The following is a 22883-nucleotide window of genomic DNA, read 5'->3' on the forward strand; positions in this document are numbered from 1 at the left end:
ACTAGGCTGTGCAGTCACAGCCTAGTAAAAGATTACAACTGTCATTTCATTCATTCAATGAATGTATTCAATTCACTGGGATTCTGATTTGGTTGATCAGCAACTTTGTAACTGGCCAGTCTCTTAATTCTCATATTAAATCTTGCTATTTTTAAGTTGGTGCTCTTGGTTTTCTAGGTAGACAATTAACAGTCGTTCCTCAGTATCCACAGGGTATTGGTTCCAGGACCCCTGAGTATACCCAAATCCAAACACACTCAAGTCCTACAGTTGGCCCTGTGGAACGTGTATATAGGAAAAGTCAGATCTCAGTATAGGCAGGTTTCACCTCCCACAAATACACCTGTACTCAGTTGAAAAATTCTGCCTATGAGTGGACCTGCACAGTTCAAACCCATGCTGTTCAAGGGTCAACTGTACATCATCTACAAATAATACTGGTTAGTGCCTCCTTTCCAAAAGTTTCAAGACTTTCTGTTTTTTCTTGTCTTGGTACATGAACTAGAATGTCTCAGCAGTATTTAAATAAAAACTGTAAGGCTCCAACTTCAACTGAAATGCCTCAGGAAATTGTAATCATGCCCTGACCTTCCCACCTCGTCTACTCCCTCTGCAACTTCTCATTCTCCCTTTTCTATCTTGTGGTCGCTTTTAGCTTGCAAGGGTCCCATGTGCTCTGGATCAGAGAACAAAGGAAATAAGCTTCATGCTGGCCAATGGGTACTAGTTACATCAAAAGTTCTCAAACAGTGGTATATATCAGATCTCCTGGGCCAAGTGCTAACATGAACTTCAGATTCCTGGCCCTTCCCCTGTAGAGGCAAAAGCTCCAGTACAGGAATCTGCATTTTTTGTTTGTTTTTTGTTTTTGTTTTTTGAGAGGGAGTCTAGCTCTGTCACCAGGGTGGAGTGCAGTGGCGCGATCTCGGCTCACTGCAACCTCTGCCTCCCGGGTTCAAGTGATTCTCCTGCCTCAGCCTACCAAGTAGCTGGGATTACAGGCACGCGCCACTATGCCCAGCTAATTTTTGTATTTTTAGTAGAGATGGGGTTTCACCATGGCCAGGATGGTCACGATCTCCTGACCTCGTGATCCACCCACCTCAGCCTCCCAAAGTGCTGGGATTACAGGCATGTGCCACCGTGCCCGGCCAAGAATCTGCATTTTTTAACAATCACCCCCAGGTGACTCCAGCACAGATTGTCCAAGGCCAAATGTTGAAAAATATTGAATTTCAGGAGCAGTGAGCACTGGCCTACAACTTGAATCAGTCTCTGAGGGAGGCTGAAGGGGCCCCACAGCTCAGCAGAATCTCTGGGTTGGGAGGGCCTGGAGACTGGGCTTGGGCTAAAAAACTCCTGGGATGCCAGGCATGGTGGCTTGCACCTGGAATCACAGCTACCTGGGAGGCTAAGGCAGGAGGACTGCTTGACACCAGTTCAAGACCAGCCTGGGCAGCCTAGCGAGAGACCCTGTTTCTAAAAAGAAAAAAGAAAATTCCTGGGAGAAGGAGACAGGGCAGGTTGAGAAGGAGGAACCCTACCAGACAGAGTCGTGGGTCATATTGGTGATTTTCTCGCCATTCTCATTGACATAGGTGTCCACCGTGAGGTTCCTTTCTGTGTCATGAGCTGAATCAAAGGCTGTCACACTGCGTGCTGGGATGCCCAATGCTCTCAGCACTGAAATGATCCAGGGTGGGGTGGTTGGCAACTGTGGGGGCTGGGAGTCCTCCCTTGGTACCTCTCCCCTCAGCCCCTGGATCTGCCACTTACCTGTAGTCAGGATCCCAGCAAATACCCAGCACTGGCCAAAGCACACAGCCTGCTTCGTGTTGTAGTACTGCTGCAGGATCGGGGCACTGCCTGTCCACTTGTATGGGGCTGTGCCACCTTCGTAGTCCCCAGTCCAATTCCCAATGAGCACGCCTTGGCCTTTCTCAAAGCTCATCTGCCACACACGTAGGGGTGGGGTCGGTGTCCACCCCTCAGAAGAACAAGGTGCTGCCAGCCCAGCTTGGCCACCCAGCCCCCAAAGTGGACACCTCATAATGTCTCAGAGTACTTGGAGGACATGGGCTTTCCAGAACAGGTGGGGTGCCCAGAAGGGCCAAGGAGCATGCCAGCTGTGTGAGTGACCAGGGAGGTTGCTCACTGCTCTGTGCCTCAGTTTCCTCCCTTGTAAAATGATGATCATTACAACACCTACCTTTAGGTTGGTTTTGTTTGTTTTTTGAGAGAGGATCTTGCTCTGTAGCCCTGGCTGGAGTACAGTGGTGTGAGCTCGGCTCACTGCAGCCTCAACTTCCTGGGCTCAGGTGATCCTCCCACCTCAGCCACCCACGTAATTGGGACTACAGGCACACGCCACCACACTTGGCTAATTTTTGTAGTTTTTCGTAGAGACAGGGTTTCAGCATGTTGGCCAGGTTGGTCTCAAACTCCTGAGCTCAAGTAATCCAACTGTCTCGGCCTCCCAAAGTGCTGGGATTACAGGTGTGAGTGACTATGCCCAGTCCCTTTAGGTTGTTTTGAGGATGACCTGGGTTAAGCCTATGCCTGTTTTGGCATCTTCCATTTTTAAATTGTCAGTGGCCTGCACCTCTCCTAACCCTTGAGGAGCCCTGGCTAGATGATCCTTTCCACCTTATTAAAACCAGAGAGAGGACAAAGCCTTGTGAGTTCACCTTTGAAAGCACTTAATGGAATCTCTAAAGAAGGTTGTACAGGCAGGTGCAGAGGAACCCTCCGAAAACATGAAAGGTGACACAGTCACAAATCTTTGATCCAGTGGTGGCCTGGCTTTGACCACATCCACCCATCCCCTCCTGGCCTGCACACTAACATCCTTTGCAAACCCCATCATGCCTTGTGAAAAGCACAGTTACAGTGCCTCATGTTTCCCAGGATGTTAAAGATGTCCGTTTGTTAAACTAAAACCCTTATAGTATGCTACAATTTCTGACTCCTGTTTGGGAGTTTGTTCAGTTTTAATTTACAAGAAGTCTCAAACAATGGTGTGGCCTGGGCCTCCTGTGACCTCTCAGGTCCCGTGGCTGGACAAGCCTCTTCATTCATCGAAATCAGAAAGAGAGCAGAGGCCACCCCCAGACTCAAGAGTGGTCAGACGGAATGAAAACAGATGAAAGTGAGACAGGCAAAGGGTCATAGGCAAAGCAGGAAACACCTCCCATCTTAACTGTCACCCAGCCACTGCCCTGGTCCGGCTGCTGCGTCCTCCTGCGAAATTGAGTGGCCCCAGCCTGTCAGCGCCTGCTAGACCCAAGCCGTCTATAGAGCAATGTAGGGGAGGGAGGAGATAGGGAAAGAAGGGGAGTGACGCTGAGCCCAAAGGACATCAGGACTCTCAAAACTCCTGATGCACGAGGCTCTATCCTCCTGCGGAACAAAGCACATTCCTGTGCCCAGGCATGGTAGGCAGTCACCGAGATGGTCCCCAGTAATCCCCTCTCCTAGACCCAGCAACTCACTTCTAACCAACAGAATGCAGCAAAAGTGATGGCTGTCACTTCTGAAATGAGGTGACAAAGGCTGTGACTTTCAGCCTGGGCGCCCCCTCTCTTATTTGCTCACTCTGATGGAAGCTGGCTGCCGTGCTATGAGCTGCCCTAACCTGAGGCTGCTCACAACTAGGTGAGTGAGCCTGGAAGTAGGTCCTCCCCCAGAGATCTTCAGCCAGAACATTCAGCTAAACCACACCTGGATTCCTGACCCACAGACATGGGAGATAATGGATGTTTGTTGTTTCAGCCACAGTGTCTTGGGGTAACTAGTTACTTAGCAATGGATAATGAATGCACTCACTGCCGCGCCGAGGTTCCCTGCCTGGTGTGGGAGTCGTCTTTAGGCGGCCCTGCCAGAACCTCTGCCTGCTAGTCAGAAATTCACAGATCCAGGAGGCCCATGGATAGCCAAGAATTTCTAAGGGTGAAAGGGCAACCTTTATAGGGAACCTGGAAAGGGGGAGGGCCTCTGAAGCGGGCTGGGGTTCTCAGACTCCCGAGCATGGAAGCTAATCTGCAGTAACCTAATTTTGGAAGTGAGTCCTGGAACACCTTGGAGTTCTGAATTGCCCATGCTTGCCTCACAGCCTGAGGAGGTGGCTGGGAGGGCATTAGGAAAGAGCACTGCACCAGGAGTCAGTAGACCTGGCTCAACCACCACTTCACTGTGCAGTCTTTGGCGAACTGCCCCTTCTCCCCCGGCTGGTTTCCTCATCACTAAAACAAGCAGCGGCTTAGCCCATTGCTTCCCAAACCCCACCACGCGTAAGAATGACCTGGGAATAGGCTACTCACGGGCCCAAAGTGTGTCAGACCCTGGGCTGGGCACTTGTTGTGTGTTATTGAGACCTCATAATCACCCAAAAGATGAGATAACAGAAGCCCAGAGAGGCTTAGAATCTTGTCCAGAGTCACGGAGCTTGAAAGGAGAAGCAGCCAGGTACGTGCCAGTCCACCTGCACCACTGAGAACTAGAGCCCCTCATGGCAATTTCTGCCTGCTAATGACTTGGTCTCCTTTACTTATTCTCTCTCAGTGTCCAGCCTGGCCCTGCTGGCCCCTGGGCTAGAGAATGAATATACCAGCATGGGGGTGAAGGGGAAAGAGCAGGCATGGTGGACTCCTGGGCCCCAGAGGGTCAGCATAAGGGACCCCGGTAATCCCACCAGCCCCTAAGGTGCAGGGCAACAGGAGCCCCAGCATTTATGAGGCATACCATGTGCAACAGGCATAGGCTTACAGCCACTCTGCAAGGAGGGCATTTCAAGAGCTCCTACTTAAGATCCGTCTGTCGCAGCAGTTCAGCTCACAGACTCGCCTGGAGATGAACATACGTCTGCCTGCCATGCACAGACGGCAAGAGCAGCCAGTTGGCTAAACTCAGTGGACCTTTGGAGAGTGGTCCTCATTGGCATTGGGAGATCCCTGGGAGTTCCAAGGTCTGTGATCAAAACTACTTGCATAATACTCCCAAGGTAATATTTGCCTTCTTCACTCTCATTCTCTCCTAAGTGTACAAAGGATGAAAAATTGTGGTTTCAGATTCCACATTGCAACAAACTTTAAGAAACTGCCACTTATGGAACTTCGGTATAGTATCTTCCATTATCTGAAAAGGCTATGGGAATATTCCTGCCCCCGCCCTGCTTTTTTTTTTTTTTTTTTTTTTTTGAGACGGAGTCTTGCTCTGTCACCCAGGCTGGAGTACAGTGGCGTGATCTTTACTCACTGCAACCTCTGCCTCTCCGGTCCAAGTGATTCTCCTGTCTCAGCCTCCGCAGTAGCTGGGACTACAGGTGTGTGCCACCACACCCAGCTAATTTTTTGTATTTTTAGTAGAGATGGGGTTTCACCATGTTAGCCAGGATGGTCTCGATCTCCTGACCTCGTGATCTGCCTGCCTCGGCCTCCCAAAGTGCTGGGATTACAGGCATAAGCCACCACGTCCGGCCGTCCTCTGCCTTTTTAAATCTACGTACCCGTGTGAGGCCAGATGTTCATATATTCGAACTAAAACAATGAATGCAGAAGCAGATATGAAATTCCAGCTGACTTCTAGCAAGCTAGACATTAAAGAGATTTGCAAAAATGGAAAACAATGCCACTCTTCTCACTACATATTTTATGCTTCAAAAAACATAGGTTTTTAAAAAGAAAAATATGTTATTTATGCTAACATGTAATGGAATTATTCTTTTAGAATAAATAGTTTTAAACTTTTCAGTTTTAATTTCTAATACAGTAAATATTGGTAAATATAAACCATATAAATACAACTTATTTGGGATCCTCAATAATTTTTAAAAGTGCAAAGAGGTCTTGAGACCAAAATATTTGAGAACTGCTACTCTGAACAAACTGACTTCCAAGTGGCCAGGCGGAATAGAGAGACCAACCATCCTGTTTGCCCAAGACTGAGGGGTTTCCTGGAACACAGTATTCTCAGTGCTAAAACCAGAAAAGTCCCAAGTGAACTGCAACAGTTTGCTCACCCAACTGGAGCCCAGCTTGCAGGTAGAAAGAGGACCTTCTGTATTAATATCATTTTGCAAATGGGGAAACTGAGGCTCAGACAGGTGAAGCCATTTACACCTAAGGTCAGCCCATAAGTGGCAGGGCTGGGGTTCAGACTCAGGTCTGACTTGAAAGCCGGGCGCGGTGGCTCACGCCTGTAATCCCAGCACTTTGGGAGGCCGAGGCGGGTGGATCACGAGGTCAGGAGTTCAAGACCAGCCTGGCCAAGATGGTGAAACCCTGTCTCTACTAAAAATACAAAAAATTAGCTGGGCGTGGTGGCACGCGCCTGTGATCCCAGCTACTCCAGAGGCTGAGGCAGAGAATTGCTTAAAACCTGGAGGGGTGGAGGTTGCAGTGAGCCAAGATCGTGCCACTGGACTCCAGCCAGGGTGACAGAGTGAGACTCCGTCTCAAAAAAAAAAAAAAAAAAAAAAAAAAAGAAAACCTGCACTCAGAACAGATTTCAGCAATGTCTATTTCTTAATAGTTGTGAACAACTGATTGGCCATAGCACTGTGGTATACTTCAAAGAGCTTACAGTTTAGCTGAGGAAAAACAGAGAAAGGCTGAGCAATTGGCAAGTACAAGACAGCATCAGCCCAGGCTTTCCATACCTACCATAGCACACATGGCCCTGCACACCAGCACAGGGTCCCTCCTATCTGTGGGCTTGAGGGAGCTCTCAGTCAGCAGGGAAATGCAGCAGTCCAGGACATTTTTCTCAAACTATTTTGGGAAATGAAGAAAGAGGCAGTTAAGACTTTGCCCTGTGTCAGAAACTTAACACATACCATCTAATTTGCATGTCACAGCCACCCTGTAGCGTAACCCATCTCCCCTGCCGTAGTCTCATAAAAAAGTCCACCACAGCACTGAAAATTAGAAACCATTTAAATCTCCGGCCACAGGGCAAGGGTTAAGTAAGTTTATAGAGCTCTAGCATGCAGCCACTAAAAGGAAGTATAAGCAGTTTTTATACCATGGGGAAAATTCCTTTGTAATCAAGTTAAATAAATGAAACAGGCCGGGCGCGGTGGCTCACGCCTGTAATCCCAACACTTTGGGAGGCGGAGGCGGGTGGATCACCGGAGGTCGGGAGCTCAAGACCAGCCTGACCAACATGGAGAAACCCTGTCTCTACTAAAAATACAAAATTAGCCGGGCATGGTGGTGCAAGCCTGTAATCCCAGCTGCTCAGGAAGCTGCGGCAGGAGAATCGCTTGAACCCAGGAGGCGGAGGTTGCAGTGAGCCAAGATCGTGCCATTGCACTCCAGCCTGGGCAACAAGAGCAAAACTCTGTCTCAAAAAAATAATAATAATAAAAATAAATAAATAAATAAATAAAACAGGCTACAAAGTTGTGAACAAATAGCATTACAACTACGTAAGCCTTAGTAATAGATAAAAGAATAAAATACACTAAAATGTTAAGTCATTATCACTGAGGGAGGAGGTTATGAATAATTTTATTTCCACATTTCTGTATTTCCTAAGTTTTTTGTGATAAGCACGTTACTTTTGAAATTCTATTTACTGTAAGCCATTTTATCAAGATATCATTTATATCCCAAAAAATCTACCATCTAAACTGGATGATTCAATATCTGTAATTATCTGTAAATATCTGTATATTTACAGAATTGAAGTACATGTGTTACTTTTGTAACCTGAGGGGAAAAGTACCAAAATAAAAGGAATAGACCACAATGTTTATGTTCCAGAAGGAGTCTGGGAGAGTTTTGTGGTTACAATTCTTTGAGGTTCTTTTTATTTTTTTTTTATTTTTTATTTTTTTGAGAGAGGGTACAGTACAGTGGCACAATCACTGCTCACTGAAGCCTTAGCCTTCTGGACTCAAGTGATCCACCCACTTCCCTCTCCAGCTGCAGTCCCCCTCCCCACAGCTCTGCCTGGGACTATAGGCATGCATTACCGTGCCCAGCTAATTTGTTTATTTTTTGTAGAGACCAGGTCTCCCTATGTTGCCCAGGCTGGCCTTGAACTCCTGGCCTCAAGCCATCCTCCCACCTTGGCCTCCCAAAGTGCTGAGATTACAGGTGTGAGCCTCCATACCCAGTCACTCTTTGGGCTTCTTAAAATCACCCCTTGATTTTCTTTTTTTCTTTTTCAATATGGAGTCTCACTCTGTCGCTCAGGCTGGAGTACAGTGGCGCCATCTCGGCTCACTGCAACCTCCGTCTCCCGGGTTCAAGTGATTCTCCTGCCTCAGTCTCCCAAGTAGCTGGGATTACAGGCACGTGCCACCACGCCTGGCTAATTTTTTGTATTTTTAGTAGAGACGGGGTTTCACTGTGTTAGCCAGGATGGTCTCGATCTCCAGGCCTCATGATCTGCCTGCTTCGGCCTCCCAAAGTGCTGGGATTACAGGCGTGAGCCACCGTGCCCAGCCCACCCCTTGATTTTCTAAGAGGGGAAACTCCCTAGGATTCAGGTGATTCCTTCTTCCCTACCCTTCCTGCAGTTCGTCTGGCTGTCTCCTTGCCAACTATTCCCTCCCATTTCATTTCCCTCTGGTCCTCATGTGTAAGGAGAGGATGCTGAGGGCCTTCTAGGAATGAGTGAGGGTGGAGAGGGCGCTCAGGGCGCACCTTGCACAGAGCACACAGTGGGAGCCTCGCCAGCTGGGAGTCCTTCCTCCCTTGTCCCTACTTCCATCTTGTCCTAGGTGTCCAGACCCAGGGGGAGGAGGGGAAACTCAAGCATCTGTGAAATGCCTGGCATTTCCCAGGAGTTTTTAAATGCCTGGCATTTCCCAGGAGTTTTTTGTTGTCAAATCTGGGGGGAGAGGAGGTGGGAAGCATCTGGTGTCTGGCATCCTCACACCCCAGCTTCTCTGCCTCATGGCTGCACGAAGGCATTGGCCCTCCACTCAGCAGAGGCCTCCATACAAGTCTCTAAAAAACTCTCCCTCGCGTTTAGAAGCTCTTTGTCAACGCCAACATTCTAATTGTAACAGGGCTTCCTTGTAACAGTGCTTGGTTCTTTGGTAAATACACTGGGAGGTTGGGGGTGGGAGAGAGCTGTTTGGCATGAGAGAGAGCCATGGAGGGTGGGAGAGAGCCGTGGCGGGGGGTGGGGGGGTGGGAGATAGCCATGGGGGATGGGAGAGAGCCGTGGCGGGGGGTGGGAGGGTGGGAGAGAGCCGTGGCGGGGGGTGGGGGGGTGGGAGATAGCCATGGGGGATGGGAGAGAGCCGTGGCGGGGGGTGGGAGGGTGGGAGAGAGCCGTGGCGGGGGGTGGGAGGGTGGGAGAGAGCCGTGGCGGGGGGTGGGAGGGTGGGAGAGAGCCGTGGCGGGGGGTGGGAGGGTGGGAGAGAGCCGTGGCGGGGGGTGGGAGGGTGGGAGAGAGCCGTGGGGGATGGGAGAGAGCCGTGGCGGGGGGTGGGGGGGTGGGAGAGAGCCGTGGGGGGTGGGAGAGAGCCGTGGCAGGGGGTGGGGGGTGGGAGAGAGCCGTGGCGGGGGGTGGGGGGTGGGAGAGAGCCGTGGCGGGGGGTGGGGGGTGGGAGATAGCCATGGGGGATGGGAGAGAGCCGTGGCGGGGGGTGGGGGGTGTGGGAGATAGCCATGGGGGATGGGAGAGAGCCGTGGCGGGGGGTGGGGGGGTGGGAGAGAGCCGTGGGGGATGGGAGAGAGCCGTGGCGGGGGGTGGGGGGGTGGGAGAGAGCCGTGGGGGATGGGAGAGAGCCGTGGCGGGGGGTGGGGGGGTGGGGGAGAGCCGTGGGGGGTGGGGGAGAGCCGTGGGGGGTGGGGGAGAGCCGTGGGGGGTGGGGGAGAGCCTTGGGGTGGGTGGGAAAGGCCATGGGTGATCCTTGTGGGAAGGCTTCTGCCCAGGACTCCAACCCATCTGTGCAACCCAGGCAGGTCAACCCTCTATGGCCAAGTTTCACATGTATGAGGCTGGCGTTTGACCTGAGGTTCACAACACTTTCTCCAGAACCTTTACTGGCTACTGCCCAGCTAAAAGGGTGGTCTAGCAGATGGGGCCTGGTCCAGCCACAGGATGACAAATCATTACCTGACCAAAGTTCCAGGGTTTGTATTTGATACTTCTGGCAGCCCCCACGTAATGGCAGCCCGTGTCATTGAGGATGTACTCTTTGCGCTCGTCCTCGTCAGGCATGAAAACCATGTCCTCTGAAGCAAGACCACACATCCACAGAGGTTATATTCTGCCCTGGGACAGGGGCAGGCTTGCCACTGGTGACTGTCTGTGCTGGGGGAGCTTCAAGGTCTTTGTGAGGGGCTTGGAATACTCAATGTTGGGGGAGGGAGGTAAGTGGGAGGGAAAGTATCCAAAAGAACTTCCCAAGCCAGCTGTAGGGGACTTCTCCTGGGAAAATCTGGAGCAATTTAAGCATGAGTTAAGAAAAGGATGAATCAAAAGCCACTGAAAAGAAAGAGAGAGCCCATGAGTCCATACAGATGGTAGAGAGAGAGAGAGGTAGGTGGGGGTGAAGGGAGGGCTCTGCCTACAGGAAATGCTAGGGGCTAGCAGGTAAACATGGTGGAGAGCTGGCCTTGGAAAATCACTGTGCAACCATCACAATGAAGAATGGTTGAAGCAAGAACCATCAGTGGATGCTAAATCTAGGGGTGGAGAATTTTATCAAGGATCAGGATGTTTGGATGGTCTTAAAATGTGTCCACATAGACTACTCGTTACAAAGAAAAATATAGTAATTATATAGCAGAAAAACTGGACAACACCTTGACCAAATGATCACATTTAACATTCCCAGTGAGGGGCAGGCAGACATTGTGTGCCTCCAGACGTGATTTTCCAAGAAGGACATGTCGTTTACATAATATCCAGCAAGGACTGCGTAACCTGAATCTAAAGATGACGAATCATCAGACAGATCCAAATGACGAATGATCTGTTCAAAAGGGGGACTTCTAGTCCTCAAAAATATGTCAAAAAAGACAAAGAAAGACTAAGAAATTGTTCCAGATTAAAGGAGGTAAAGAAACATAACTACATGCAAAATGTGACTCTAGATTGGATCCTGTACTGGAGGGAAAACAATGCTATAAAGTACATGATAAAATCAAGTGACGGGCGGGGTGCGGTGCCTCATGCCTATAATCCCAGCACTTTGGGAGGCCAAGGCAGGTGGATCACCTGAGGTCAGGAGTTCGAGACTTGCCTGACCAACATGGCGAAACCCTGTCTCTACTAAAAATACAAAAATTAGCTGGGTGTGGTGGCATGTGCCTGTAATCCCAGCTACTTGGGAGGCTGAGGCAGGAGAATTGCTTAAACCCAGGAGACAGAGGCTGCAGTGAGCCAAGATCACGCCATTGCACTCTAGCCTGGGCGACAACAGTGAAACTCTGTCTCAAAAAAAAAAAAAAATTAAAAAAAAAGTGACCAAACTGGAATAAAGATAGTACATGAAAGTGTTACGTTAACACTTATTTTTTAAAATTATTTATTTTTATTTATTTATTTTGAGACAGAGTCTCGCTCTGTCGCCCAAGCTGGAGTGCAGTGGCGTGATCTCGGCTCACTACAACCTCCACCTCCCGGGTTCAAGCAATTCTCCTGCCTCAGCCTCCCAAGTAGCTGGGATTACAGGTGCGTGCCACCACACCCAGCTAATTTTTTGTATTTTTAGGAGAAACGGGGTTTCACCATGTTAGCCAGGATGGTCTTGATCTCCTGACCCTGTGTTCCGCCTGCCTTGGCCTCCCAAAGTGCTGGGATTACAGGCATGAGCCACCGCGCCTGGCCTATTTTTTTTTTTTTTTCCTTTTTTGAGACAGAGCTGGAGTGCAGTGGTGCAATCTCGGCTCACTGCAAGTTCCGCCTCCCGGGTTCACGCCATTCTCCTGCCTCAGCCTCCCTAGTAGCTGAGAATACAGGCGCCCGCCACCATGCCCGGCTAATTTTTTTGTATTTTTAGTAAAGATGGGGTTTCACCACGTTAGCCAGGATGGTCTCGATCTCCCGACCTCGTGATGTGCCCACCTCGGCCTCCCAAAGTGCTGGGATTACAGGCGTGAGCCACCACGCCCGGCTGCTAACACTTAATTTACTGAAGTTGATAACTGTACTGTGGTTATATGAGAGAATATCCCTGTTCTTAGGGAATACACATTGAAGGGTGTAAGGGTTGTAAAGAACCAATTTATATGTAACTTACTCTCAAATGGTTCAAAAATGAAAAGTGTGTGTGTGTGTGTGTGTGTGTGTGTGTGGAGGAGGGAGGGAGGGAAAATGATTAAGCAAATGGAGCAAAATGTTAACAACAGGTGAGCCTGGATAAAGGGTATAGGTTGTTCATTACATCATTTTTGCCACTTTTCTGTGAGCTCAAAATCATTCCCAAATACAAAGGTTAAAAAAAAAAGAGCTCCTTGGCTTCTAGCATGGGTACCTGTTGGCTTTTGACTTCAGGAAGGCCCCAGGAGGGAGGGCAGGTGTGGAAAGGGTTGACATAGAATGTGCCGCATTTGAGGCTGCAAGAAGATGTCCAGCACCCTCTGGAGAGAAGCCAGTGCTGGCGATGGCAGAAGTAGCCTCGAGCACCATTTACATAAAGGCTCCAGTGTAGCCACAGGAAGAAATGAGCTGGGTACATGAGGAAGTGGAGAGAACAGAACAGAACTAAGGGAGCAGAAGGGAGGAACCAACCACAATTCAGGCCCTGACCTGGAGTTGGCAAGGAAGAAGTCCTTGGTGGCCCCTCCCCACCCCCACCAAGGCAGCCTCTGTACAGTGGTGGAGGCAGAAGCCAGCTGGGACAGGGCAAGGGACTGGGGAGAAGTGGAAACAGGAATAAGGACCTCCATTCTAAGGGGCCTGGTCACAAAGAAAACGCTCCAGTGGTGTCCGTGATCTGTTCCTGGGTCACATCCCTTTAACTAGTTTGCAAGTACCTTGAGAGCAACAAAAGCTCATAGACTATGCATTGCACATAGCAGGTTTTGCCGGGGTCACCTGCCACTCCCCAGCAGACCTGAGATTCACAATACCTTTACACCACGGGTTGAAGAGAAGGTACAGGATGTTTTCTTCAGACTTAAGGATGTGGTTTCCGGTTTTCACATTTAGTTGGTACTCGCCCAGGATGGCATTGGGGGTACTAGTGACAGCCACTGTGACCTGAGCAAACCACAAGATCAGGTGGACATCTCCGCCTCTGGCCAGATCCCAAATCCTACAAATGCTTCCCAGAAGAATCCATCAGTCCTACCAACTCATCCCATCTGGAACCAGCCTGGAGACAAGGAATGGTCAGGACTCTGGACAGCCAGGAGCGCCCCTGCAAGGGCAGGATGCATGAGACAGAAAAGCAGCCGCATACGGCATGAAGTTTTGGCACGTCCTGCAAGGGCCCTGGACAGACTGGGCATTTTCACCTCCCTGAGATCCACTCCCTTTACCACTCGCTTCACCACAGCCTGGAGGTGATACCATCTCCAGCTTGTTGGGAAGATGCTGTGGATAAAATACACATAAGGTGCTGACACGGCTGGCTCTGTGTCCCCACTCGAATCTTGTCTCGTATTGTAATCCCCATAATCCCCACATGTTAAGTGAGGGACCTGGTGGGAGGTGATTGAATCATGGGGGCAGTTTCCCCCATGCTGTTCTCATGATAGTCAGTGAGTTCTCATGAGATCTGATGGTTTTATAAGGCAGTTTCCCCTGCTCTTTCTCGCTCGCTCTCACCTGCTACCACGTAAAATGTGCCTACTTCCTCTTCTGCTGTGATTGTAAGTTTCCTGAGGTGTCCCCAGCCATGTGGAACTGTAAGTCAATTAAACTTCTTTCCTTTATAAATTACCCAGTCTCAGGTATTCTTTAGAGTAGTAGAGTAGTACAAGAATGGACTAATACAGGTGCCTAGCCCAGTGCCTGGAACTTCAGGGGAAAGGTTAAATGTCAGCTGTCTTTTGGAGCAAAAAAACACCTTTCTCTTGGAATACAGGCAGCCAGAGTCCCAGAGGGCCAGTGGTCCAAGGGCGTCCAGGCCTTTATCCAGCCTTTTAGGATAAATAATAGCTGGAGAGATAATTAGGATACATCAATATTGCTGTAGCCACAATGGTACCAAGAATAATAATTCTCTTCCTTGTCATAATACACTTCCATTTGTGGTCCAAGATCCTCCCATGAGATGCTTATTATTATAACTCATAGGAGCAATAGGCTCTCAGTTCAAATCCCAGGTCTACTCTCCCCCCCCTCCTCCGCCTTTTTTTTTTTGAGACAGAGTCCTTCTCTGTCACCCAGGCTGGAGTGCAATTGGCTTCTAGCATGGGCATCTGATGGCTTTTGACTTCAGGAAGGCCCCAGGAGAAAGGGCAGGTGTGGAAAAGTGTTGACATAGTATGTGCCACATTTGAGGCTGCAAGAAGATGTCCAGCACCCTCTGGAGAGAAGCCAGTGCTGGCGATGGCAGAAGTAGCCTTGAGTGCCACTGCAGCATTGAACTCCTGGGGTCAAGTGATTCTCCCACCTAAGCCTCCCAACTAGCTAGAACTACATGTGCCCACCATCACTCCTGGGTTTTTTTTGTTTTTTTTTTTTTTAGTAGAGATGGGGTAGCCCTAGTTGCCCAGGCTGGCCAGCTCTACCTCTTACTGGCTGTATGACCTTGGCGGGTTACTTAACCTCTCCTGTGCCTCAGTTTTCTTGTTTAAAAATTTGGAATGATAACAGGCTCCCCCCTTCTTTGTGGGAGCATTGTGAAAATTAAATGAGCTAATATATATAAATGTTTGTCATTATTTTGCTGGTGGGGAAACTGAGGTTCACAGAGGTAGCCCAAGAGGTGGAGCTGGGATCAAACTCACTGTGCTACAACTCCAGAATCCACAAGGCTAACTCCCCACACCCCTCTTGTGGCAAGAGGGAGGAGGTTGTGCCCTCACTGTTCATTACAATGGAGCACAGGAGAACCAGCCTTCCAGGGTGCAGGAAATGGCCTTCACCTTGATCTGGCTGGTGGTCCCACGGCTGTATTCATATGTAAAAATTCATTGTGCAAACCATTAAGATTTGTGTCTTTTATGTGTGTTATATGTCAATTAAAAAAAAAACTTTTAAAATAACACTTTTTGAGTAAAGAAATGCAGCTCCTGCCCACAACCCATGCCCACCTCGGGAAAGATTTTCATGATACCCTGAAAAACACTCAAATGCAAAATTGGGGTTGAGAGTCTGGGATCTGGATGGGAGAGAGAGGAAGGAAGAGGCCGGGGCACTAGGGAGGATTCCAGCAGCAGCTGGCCCATTCATCTCATTTCCACCAGCAGATTCTGCTTCTACAAAAACCCAATGTAATTGCCATTTTTAAATCATGGCATTAGCCTAGCATTAAACTTCTAGGAATTTAGCCCAAGGAAATATCCATAAGCCAGTGCAAAGATCTGGCTGAGAGATGGTTCTTTACAACACTGGAAGATTGGAGACAACTGTAAACACCCAGTGCTCCCCAAAAGGGTGGAAAACCGGCCACCGTAAGCCACACACTTGGGCAGAAGCCACTGTGGGAAACATCCATTAGGTCTTGTCAAGTGAGTGAAGCATGAGATGGACCCCCATTTTGTATTTGACCATGACACAGAAAAAGCCTGGAAGGAAGGATGGGTAACTTAGTTGGTGGAACCATGGGTTATTTTTATGTACTTTTCTCCGCTCATGTCCTCCAGTGAACATTGTTCCCTTTGAAATGGAAAGAGGAAGGGTGACATGTAGGAGGTTTGCCCACAGAGATACTGTGTGCTTGGAGGAGGCTGAGTGGGGAAACAGACATTTGGAGCCATGGCCCCTCTATCATGCTCTGCTGTGGATGGCTTTAAACCACGTTACCAGCTGACAGGTGAGGAAGGGGATAGGGGCTGCTCACATTAGGAGCATTCCACCAGAAGCCAGCCAGCCCACCCGCCAGCCTGGTGGGTGCTCACCTCTTTGCCAGATTCATTTTGAAGGGTTGCCTGCCAGTTGTAGTGGTCCGAGGGCGTCCTCGGGTCGAGCACCACCAGGGTGTGTTTGGCGAGGCTAGGATTTGGCCCTGGAGACACCCAAAGGAAAACATTGGTCCAGCCATGGGGCACCCCCAAGACAATCTCCCCTGGTTCGGGCCCACCTACTGCGCACTCACAGAGCCCCCACCCCTCCTTTCCAGGCTCATTTGTCTCCTGGCTCCAGCCCCTCTAATTCTGCAGGGGCCTCCCTCTGCCCCACATGTCCAGTTTTAGTTTTCTGTTCAATTTAGATGAGCTTCCTGCCTCCTCTCCACATCCTCCCTTTTTACCCATCAGATCCAGGTCTCCCTAGAGCTCCTGCTTCTGTCACATACTCATTCGAGTTACCATTTGTTTAACCCTGCTGGCTCATGCAACAGACCCACAAGCTTGTTCACTCCACGTAATGCAGGGGAACTGCTTAACCTTCACCCTTCTCGTCTGGAGGAGGCAGATGCCACCGCCTACCCTGCAAGCTGTTGCAGGATCTTGTTTGAAAGGTCGGTCAGGTTATGTCATGAGCTCCAGGGACTATTAGAATCAAATCCAACCTTTTTCCATAGCCCACAGGTGGCCCTCAGTGAGGCTTCTCCCCAACTCCCCACTTCCCCCACTGTCATGACTGGGTTTCTGGTCCCCAGAGAGTTAGCTCATGATAAAGAGCATGTGACACAAGTGTTGTCTCCTCAGGGCCCTGGCACTTGCCGTGCTCATGGCTGGGAACACCCTGCTCTCAGCTCTTCACACGGCGGGACGTGGGTCTTAGCAGGGTCACTTCCCAGGGAAGCTCTTCCAACCCTGACAGAGTCAGCACCAACAGAGTCAGCCCCGCCTTGACCTGCTGCTTTCTCTCTTGCTGGAGGAGCCTCTTGTTTTTGGTTTCTTCATCATATTTGGCCCTGTCTGAAATTATCTTGCACTTTTGTTTGTTTATTGCTCTCTCTGCTAGTACAGTCAAGTCTAGGAGGCAGGAACCGCTTTACCTGTGGGTTCCCTGGCACAGAGTAGGTACTCAACAAACATTTGTTGAGTGAGTGAGTCACACTACATCATACAGGGAGAGTGCTCAGTGCAACACCTGGCATGTGGCAAGTGCTCAGGAAATTTTGGGTGAGGGAATGCACATGGATCCAGGGATACTATAAAGTCACTGAAGTCAGCAACAGCACGGTCCCAGTCCATGTGTTGAGCAGGTAGCTCATGACATGGCACACAGTAGGTGCTTATTTCATCTTGGATGAAGGGAATGGAGGCTGTTCTGACTGATCTCCACCAGCACATTGGAGGAGACCCTAAGCCTCTTGTTTACTCAGAGAAGGAGCAAAAGGAGCGCTCTCCCAGGAAGTGCTATTGTATGCCATCTTGTAAAGTAGATCTACCTGATCTAATTTTTTTTGAGACGGAGTTTCACTCTTGTCACCAGGATGAAGTGCAATGACACTATCTTGCCTCCCTGCAACCTCCACCTCCCAGGTTCAAGCAATTCTCCTAGCTCAGCCTCCCGAATAGCTGGGATTACAGGCACCTGCCACTATGCCCAGCTAATTTTTGTATTTTTAGTAGAGACGGGGTTTCACCATGTTGGCCAGGCTGGTCTCGAACTCCTGACCTCAGGTGATCTGCCTGCCTTGGCCTCCCAAAATGCTGGGATTACAGGCATGAGCTGCCATGCCCAGCTTACTTGATCTATTTTTAAAACTTAAAAACAACATTAAAGAAGTAAGACCCTCCTCCATTATCCCACCACCTGTCACAAAATCTAATACATTTTCTCTGTTCCCCTAGTTGTACTTATGCATATATATTTACCTAGCTATAACAAATACATGAGCCATTTCCTATTATCTTTGCAACCAAAATATGATATTTTAATCATTATTGGCTTGCCTCCAGCCCACCCAGCTATGGCATCAGCACACCTCAGTCCTATGATTCATCTCTAGAAAATGTTCCAGACCCCACCACGGCAGATGCCCACTGAGTCACCTCCTCTCTCTGCTCCAGCCCCTCCCCTGCTTAGCCAAGGAATCAGAGCCTCACTATGTGCCAGGTCCTGACTGAGCTTCCCATTCTATTCTCATCACACCCGCTATTATTCCCACGTTACAGACGGAGAAACTGGGGATCAGGGAGGGTAAGGCACTCCTGGCTCAGACTGACCAGAAAGGGCCACTCCAGCATCCAGAGACCCTTGTGGTCCCTCCCCAAAGCCCCATGAGTAGGGCCCCGAGGCTTCACCTGTGCTGAATTCCAGTTTCAGTTGGTGGTAAGATTGTAGGGGCTGGTTCAGCACCAGCCGCAGGTGAAACACCTGCCCTCGCCGGAACACAGGACTGCTCGTTTGGAACTCCCACGTGTGGTGAGAAACGGCGTTCTCCTGCTTCAAGAAGTCAACGTGGAGAACTTGCAGCTCTGTCAGCAACACAGCACATGTGGAAAGAGAGCACAGAGAATGTTTATTCCCTGATCACCTCCTTCTGGGTTCAAAATCTGACAGTGTGTTGAGGTGGAGCTGGGCTTTAGAGTCGGGCATCCCTGCTCCACTTCCGGCTGGCTATGAATCTGTCTGAGACTCAGTTTCCTCACCTGTAAGATTGGTGTGCACGTACCTACCTTGTGGGATTACATGGGGATGAGCTGAGAGCAGTGGACTCAAGTGCTTAGTCATGTAACCCCGCAAAATAGGTAAGTGCACGCCCATCTTACAGGTGAGGAAACTGAGTCTCAGGGTGAGTCTGAGTGGCTGTTAGGCAAGGTTCCCACCCCAACTCCCCCTCTCTGCAGACATGGCCTCAGGAACAAAGCTGGTGCCAGGGTGTTCTCCGTCAATCAACACAAAAGCTGAAGGGAAAGAGGGGAGCGGGCAAACTGAGGAGGGAATAGATGAGCCCTGGGATTGCTCCCCTTCCTGTTCAGCCCAGACTTCCATCAGCTTCAAGTCAGACACCATCCCGAGGTGAGCGTTCACATCCTGAAGAGAAGGGTGGGGTGCAAAGCGGCTGGGGTGAAGCCTTTTTATCCAAATTGAGGAGGAAGCACCAAGGAGCTCCCATGATCTGAGGCCAAGACTACTTGCATTATAAATGGGGTTTTTAAGTCCAGGTACAGTGGTTCACGCCTCTAATCCCAGCACTTTGGGAGGCTGGGGGGGCGGCGCATCACCTGAGATCAGGAGCCGAGATCAAGCCACTGCACTCCAGACTGGGTGACAGAGTGAGACTCCATCCCCCCCCAAAAAAAAAAAAACAGAAAGGGGATTTTTTTCTTCAATGCTAAAGTGAAAAGTACATTCAGTAAAAGAAATAATCTCCACATGCATAATACACCGTTTTCAGTAACACATGTATTTCTTACCATGTGTCTGTTATAATGACATTTCGTATTACCTCAGCTTGGGACCCAAACCCCTCCCCTTTATCTAAAATTCAAACTATTCCCAGGCTCATGAGTCATGAAGGGAAATGTGTTTTGGCTGCATGCTGAAACCACCTGGGGGTTGTAAAACTACTTATGTTCTCCCCAGCGATTCTGATACAATTGTTCTGAGTGGGGCTGAGCCTCTGTGTTTTCAAAGCTTTCTAGGCAATTAGAGTGTGCAGAGGGCATGGTAAAACACAGACTGCCAGGCCCACCCTGAGTTTCTGATTCAGCAAATTTGGGGTGTGGCTGAGAATTTGCCTCTCCAGAAGCTTCCTTGATGACGCTGATGCTGCTGGCCCAGGGAGGCAAGTATTGAGAACCCCTAGATTAGGAAGCACCACTGTGGCCTGTGAGGTAAAGTGAGGTGAGATGCAGGGAACTTCCTCTGCTCCCGAGGGCTCACCCACAGAGGAAACCCATCCTCTGCAGAGATCAAGGAGGCCAGCCATGGAAACGTGGGCTTTCGTGACTACAAAATAGGTGAAGTGGTCACGCCCACATCAGAGGGCTACCTTGGGGATGCGGCCAGTGATGTGTTTGGAGACAGCACAGCTCATTCTTGCTGGAGTGGCTTTGGGATTGGGGTCTGGACAGGTGTTCTCCAGGAAGGCAAGTCCCAGCAAGTGGCCTTCCCTCTGCACTGCTGCACAGGGCCTGGGAACCTGCTGCCTTCAGCAGGGAGGCCCACCTGGCAGACAGACCTACCTTCCCAGGTGCTTCCCCTTCTTGGGCTGAAACCTTGGGGTGGGCCCATGGCTAGCTGGAGCATCTTAGCCCATTTGTGCCACTGTTATGGAATACCTGAGACTGGGTCATTTAGAAAGAATAGAAATTTATTTCTCACAGTTCTGGAAGCTGGGAAGTCCAAGATCAAGGCACCAGCATCTGGTGAGGGCCTCTTGCTGCACTGTAACATAGCAGAAGGCAGAGGGAGAGAGAGGACCAACTCCCTCCTTCAGGTGCCTTTAGAGGGGCACCTCATCTCATTCACAGGGAAGAAGCCCTTATCACCTAATCAACTCTTAAAGGCCCCACCTCTTAGTATCACCACATTTGGCAACCCCTGAATTTTAGAGGGAGACATATTCAAACCATAGCGTGCTGTCAGGAGCTGCAGTCCTGAAAGGCTTCTTCATTTCCCTGGACAGCAGAGCTCCTGCTGTGGGACCCAGAGCCAACCGCAAAGCAATCACAGCTGGAAAAGGGCTTTAACAGTCCCTCCCATGTTCTGACTTATTCCTGCTCCCCCATGGACTGGGCAGGTGGGTGACCTGGGTTCCCAAGGGGTAAAGGTATAGGTTTTGGTACCAGGAAGCAGGAAAGAGCAGTTAAGAAATCCAAATCCTAAATGCAGTCGTCTCTGTGGAAGCTTCTTAAGACCTTATCTCCCTGGAATGGTAAATATAGTCCCTCCCTTGGTGGCTAATGTGCACATTGAGTGCCTGGCACATGCCTGCACACAGTAGGCACTCGATAAAATGCAGGCCATCATTAATGTTAGGCAGATGGGCATATAGTGGGTTGAATGGTGGTCCCACAGAAGATATCTCCACCTGGAGCCTGTGAATGTGACCTTATGGAAACAGGGGACTTTCAGGTGTGATTAAGGATCTTGTGATTATATTATCCTGGATTATCCAGGTAGGCCCTAAATCCAATAACAAGCGTCCTTATAAGAGACATGGAGAGGCAAGGGGAGGGTCATGTGAAGATGGAGGCAGAGACTGGAGTTACACAGCTGCAGGCCACAGAACACCTGGAGCCACCAGAAACCAGGAAAGACAAGGGAAGACTCTCCACTGGAGGCTTCTGCAAGAGCAGGACCCTGCTGACATTTTTATTTTGGATGTCTATCTTCCAGAACGAGAGAATAATAAATTGCTGTTGTTTTAACCAACCCCATTTGTGGTCATTTGAATGCCCTAAGAAACCAACATACAGCACATAACAGATGTGCAGTACTGGAGCCTCCTCCCTCACCCTATCCTGGGCACTGCTCTGTGACCTGAGCACTGCTTAAGGCAGATCTGGGAGGCTGGAGGAATCCTGGAACTACAGGAAGCCACATTGGGGCTGTCTTTAAAAAAATGCCTTTGGAGTCACATACCTATAATCCCGGTTACTCGGGAGACTGAGGTGGGAGAATCACTTGAGCCCAGGAGTTCGAGGCTGCAGTGAGCTATGACTGCAGCTGTGAATAGCCACAACACGCCAGCCTGGGCAACAAAGTGAGACCCCAACTCTAAAAAAAAAAAGCCTTTGTATTTGTATTTTGTAGCTATTGCACTTGGATAGATGGTCAAAATTGATATACCAGTTTAATGCTTGCAGTGTCATAAATGCAAGATGACCAGGGAAACCTGCAAAGAAAAAGTGTCAGTGGAATACAATGTCCTTGTTTTTTGCCACCAGTGTGCGGGTTGGAGTTTAAATTATTTGAGTATTAAAAAACAAAAGTCTCTGCAATGGATAATTTTTGCTATAACTTTTGCCTATGAAGCCTCTGGAAAAAAGGAGACAACATAAAAGACAGGCAATCTCCAGATGGAGATATACTTTTGGAGTTTTAAAAAGCAAAGTTGCTTTTAAACTAAAATTAGCATTAGTTGCTAATGAGCTCTTGTGAAATTGTCAGCCTTAGAAGCTTATGATTTTCCAGCCTGTATGTATATTTTTGAGTGGGTCAAGTGGGACTCTTGAAATGACAAGAAAAAAAGCACTTAAGAGGATCTTAGTGACTTTATAAGAAGAGGAAGACCTGAGCTTACCATGTGACGCCCAGCGCCAACTTGGGACTCCTCAGGGAGTCCTCGCTAGCAAGAAGGCCCTCACCAGATGCAGCTCCTCGACCTTGGAGTCTCAGCCTCCATAACTGTAATAAATGAATTTCTTTTCTTTATAAATTACCTGAGTTTTAGGTATTCTTTTATAAGAAACAGAAAATAAACTAATACAATTTCCTTCTCCTTCCTCCTGGTAAGGCAGTTTTATCATTAAATACAGCTTTCCCCAGAAAGGGACTGACATTTTCTAGGCTGCTCAATGAATAAATGATCAGGACAAAAAATAGTGAGAGGTTATTTAAGCTTACTTTGAATTTTTTATTTTTTTATTTTTATACAGGGCCTTGCTCTGTCACCCAGGCTGGAGTGCAGTGGTGTGAACACGGCTCACTGCAGCCACAACCTCCTGAGCTCCAGGGATCCTCCCACTTCAGCCTCCAGAGTAGCTGGGACTACAGGTGTGCACCACCACACCTGGCTTTTTTATTTTTTGTGGTGATGAAGTCTTATTATGTTGCCCAGGCTGGTCTCAAACTCCCGAATTCAAGCAATCCTCCTGCCTCAGCCTCCAAAAAGGTTGGAATTACAGACACAAGCCACCACACCCGACCTACCATTTTGAAAATTTTTGAAAATTCAG

At 49.2% G+C, this 22883-nt stretch overlaps 1 protein-coding gene across 6 annotated transcripts in view; it reads right to left on the reverse strand.

Annotated features, from left to right (window-relative positions):
• The window catches only part of TGM4 (transglutaminase 4), a 29980-nt gene extending 11528 nt beyond the window's left edge, over positions 1 to 18452 (reverse strand). Inside the window, exons 1-7 of one of the 6 annotated variants that reach the window (XM_054481254.2) lie at positions 18279 to 18452; positions 15981 to 16087; positions 13041 to 13170; positions 10078 to 10196; positions 6660 to 6767; positions 1777 to 1951; positions 1545 to 1683 (exon numbers count right to left, since the gene is read on the reverse strand). In XM_054481254.2, the coding sequence (XP_054337229.2) occupies positions 1545 to 1683; positions 1777 to 1951; positions 6660 to 6767; positions 10078 to 10191 (536 nt within the window). In that variant the 5' untranslated portion in view covers positions 10192 to 10196; positions 13041 to 13170; positions 15981 to 16087; positions 18279 to 18452. Of the gene's footprint in view, positions 1 to 1544; positions 1684 to 1776; positions 1952 to 2209; positions 3708 to 3825; positions 4354 to 6659; positions 6768 to 10077; positions 10197 to 13040; positions 13171 to 15980; positions 16088 to 18278 lie in introns of those variants that run through there. The other 5 variants (XM_054481255.1, XM_063661412.1, XM_063661413.1 and 2 more) reach the window with 5 other exon arrangements.
• Between the last annotated feature and the right edge of the window lie 4431 nt (positions 18453 to 22883).

The sequence above is a fragment of the Pongo pygmaeus genome, chromosome 2 (genome assembly GCF_028885625.2).
Source record: "Pongo pygmaeus isolate AG05252 chromosome 2, NHGRI_mPonPyg2-v2.0_pri, whole genome shotgun sequence".
NCBI classification, from domain to species: Eukaryota; Metazoa; Chordata; class Mammalia; order Primates; family Hominidae; genus Pongo; species Pongo pygmaeus.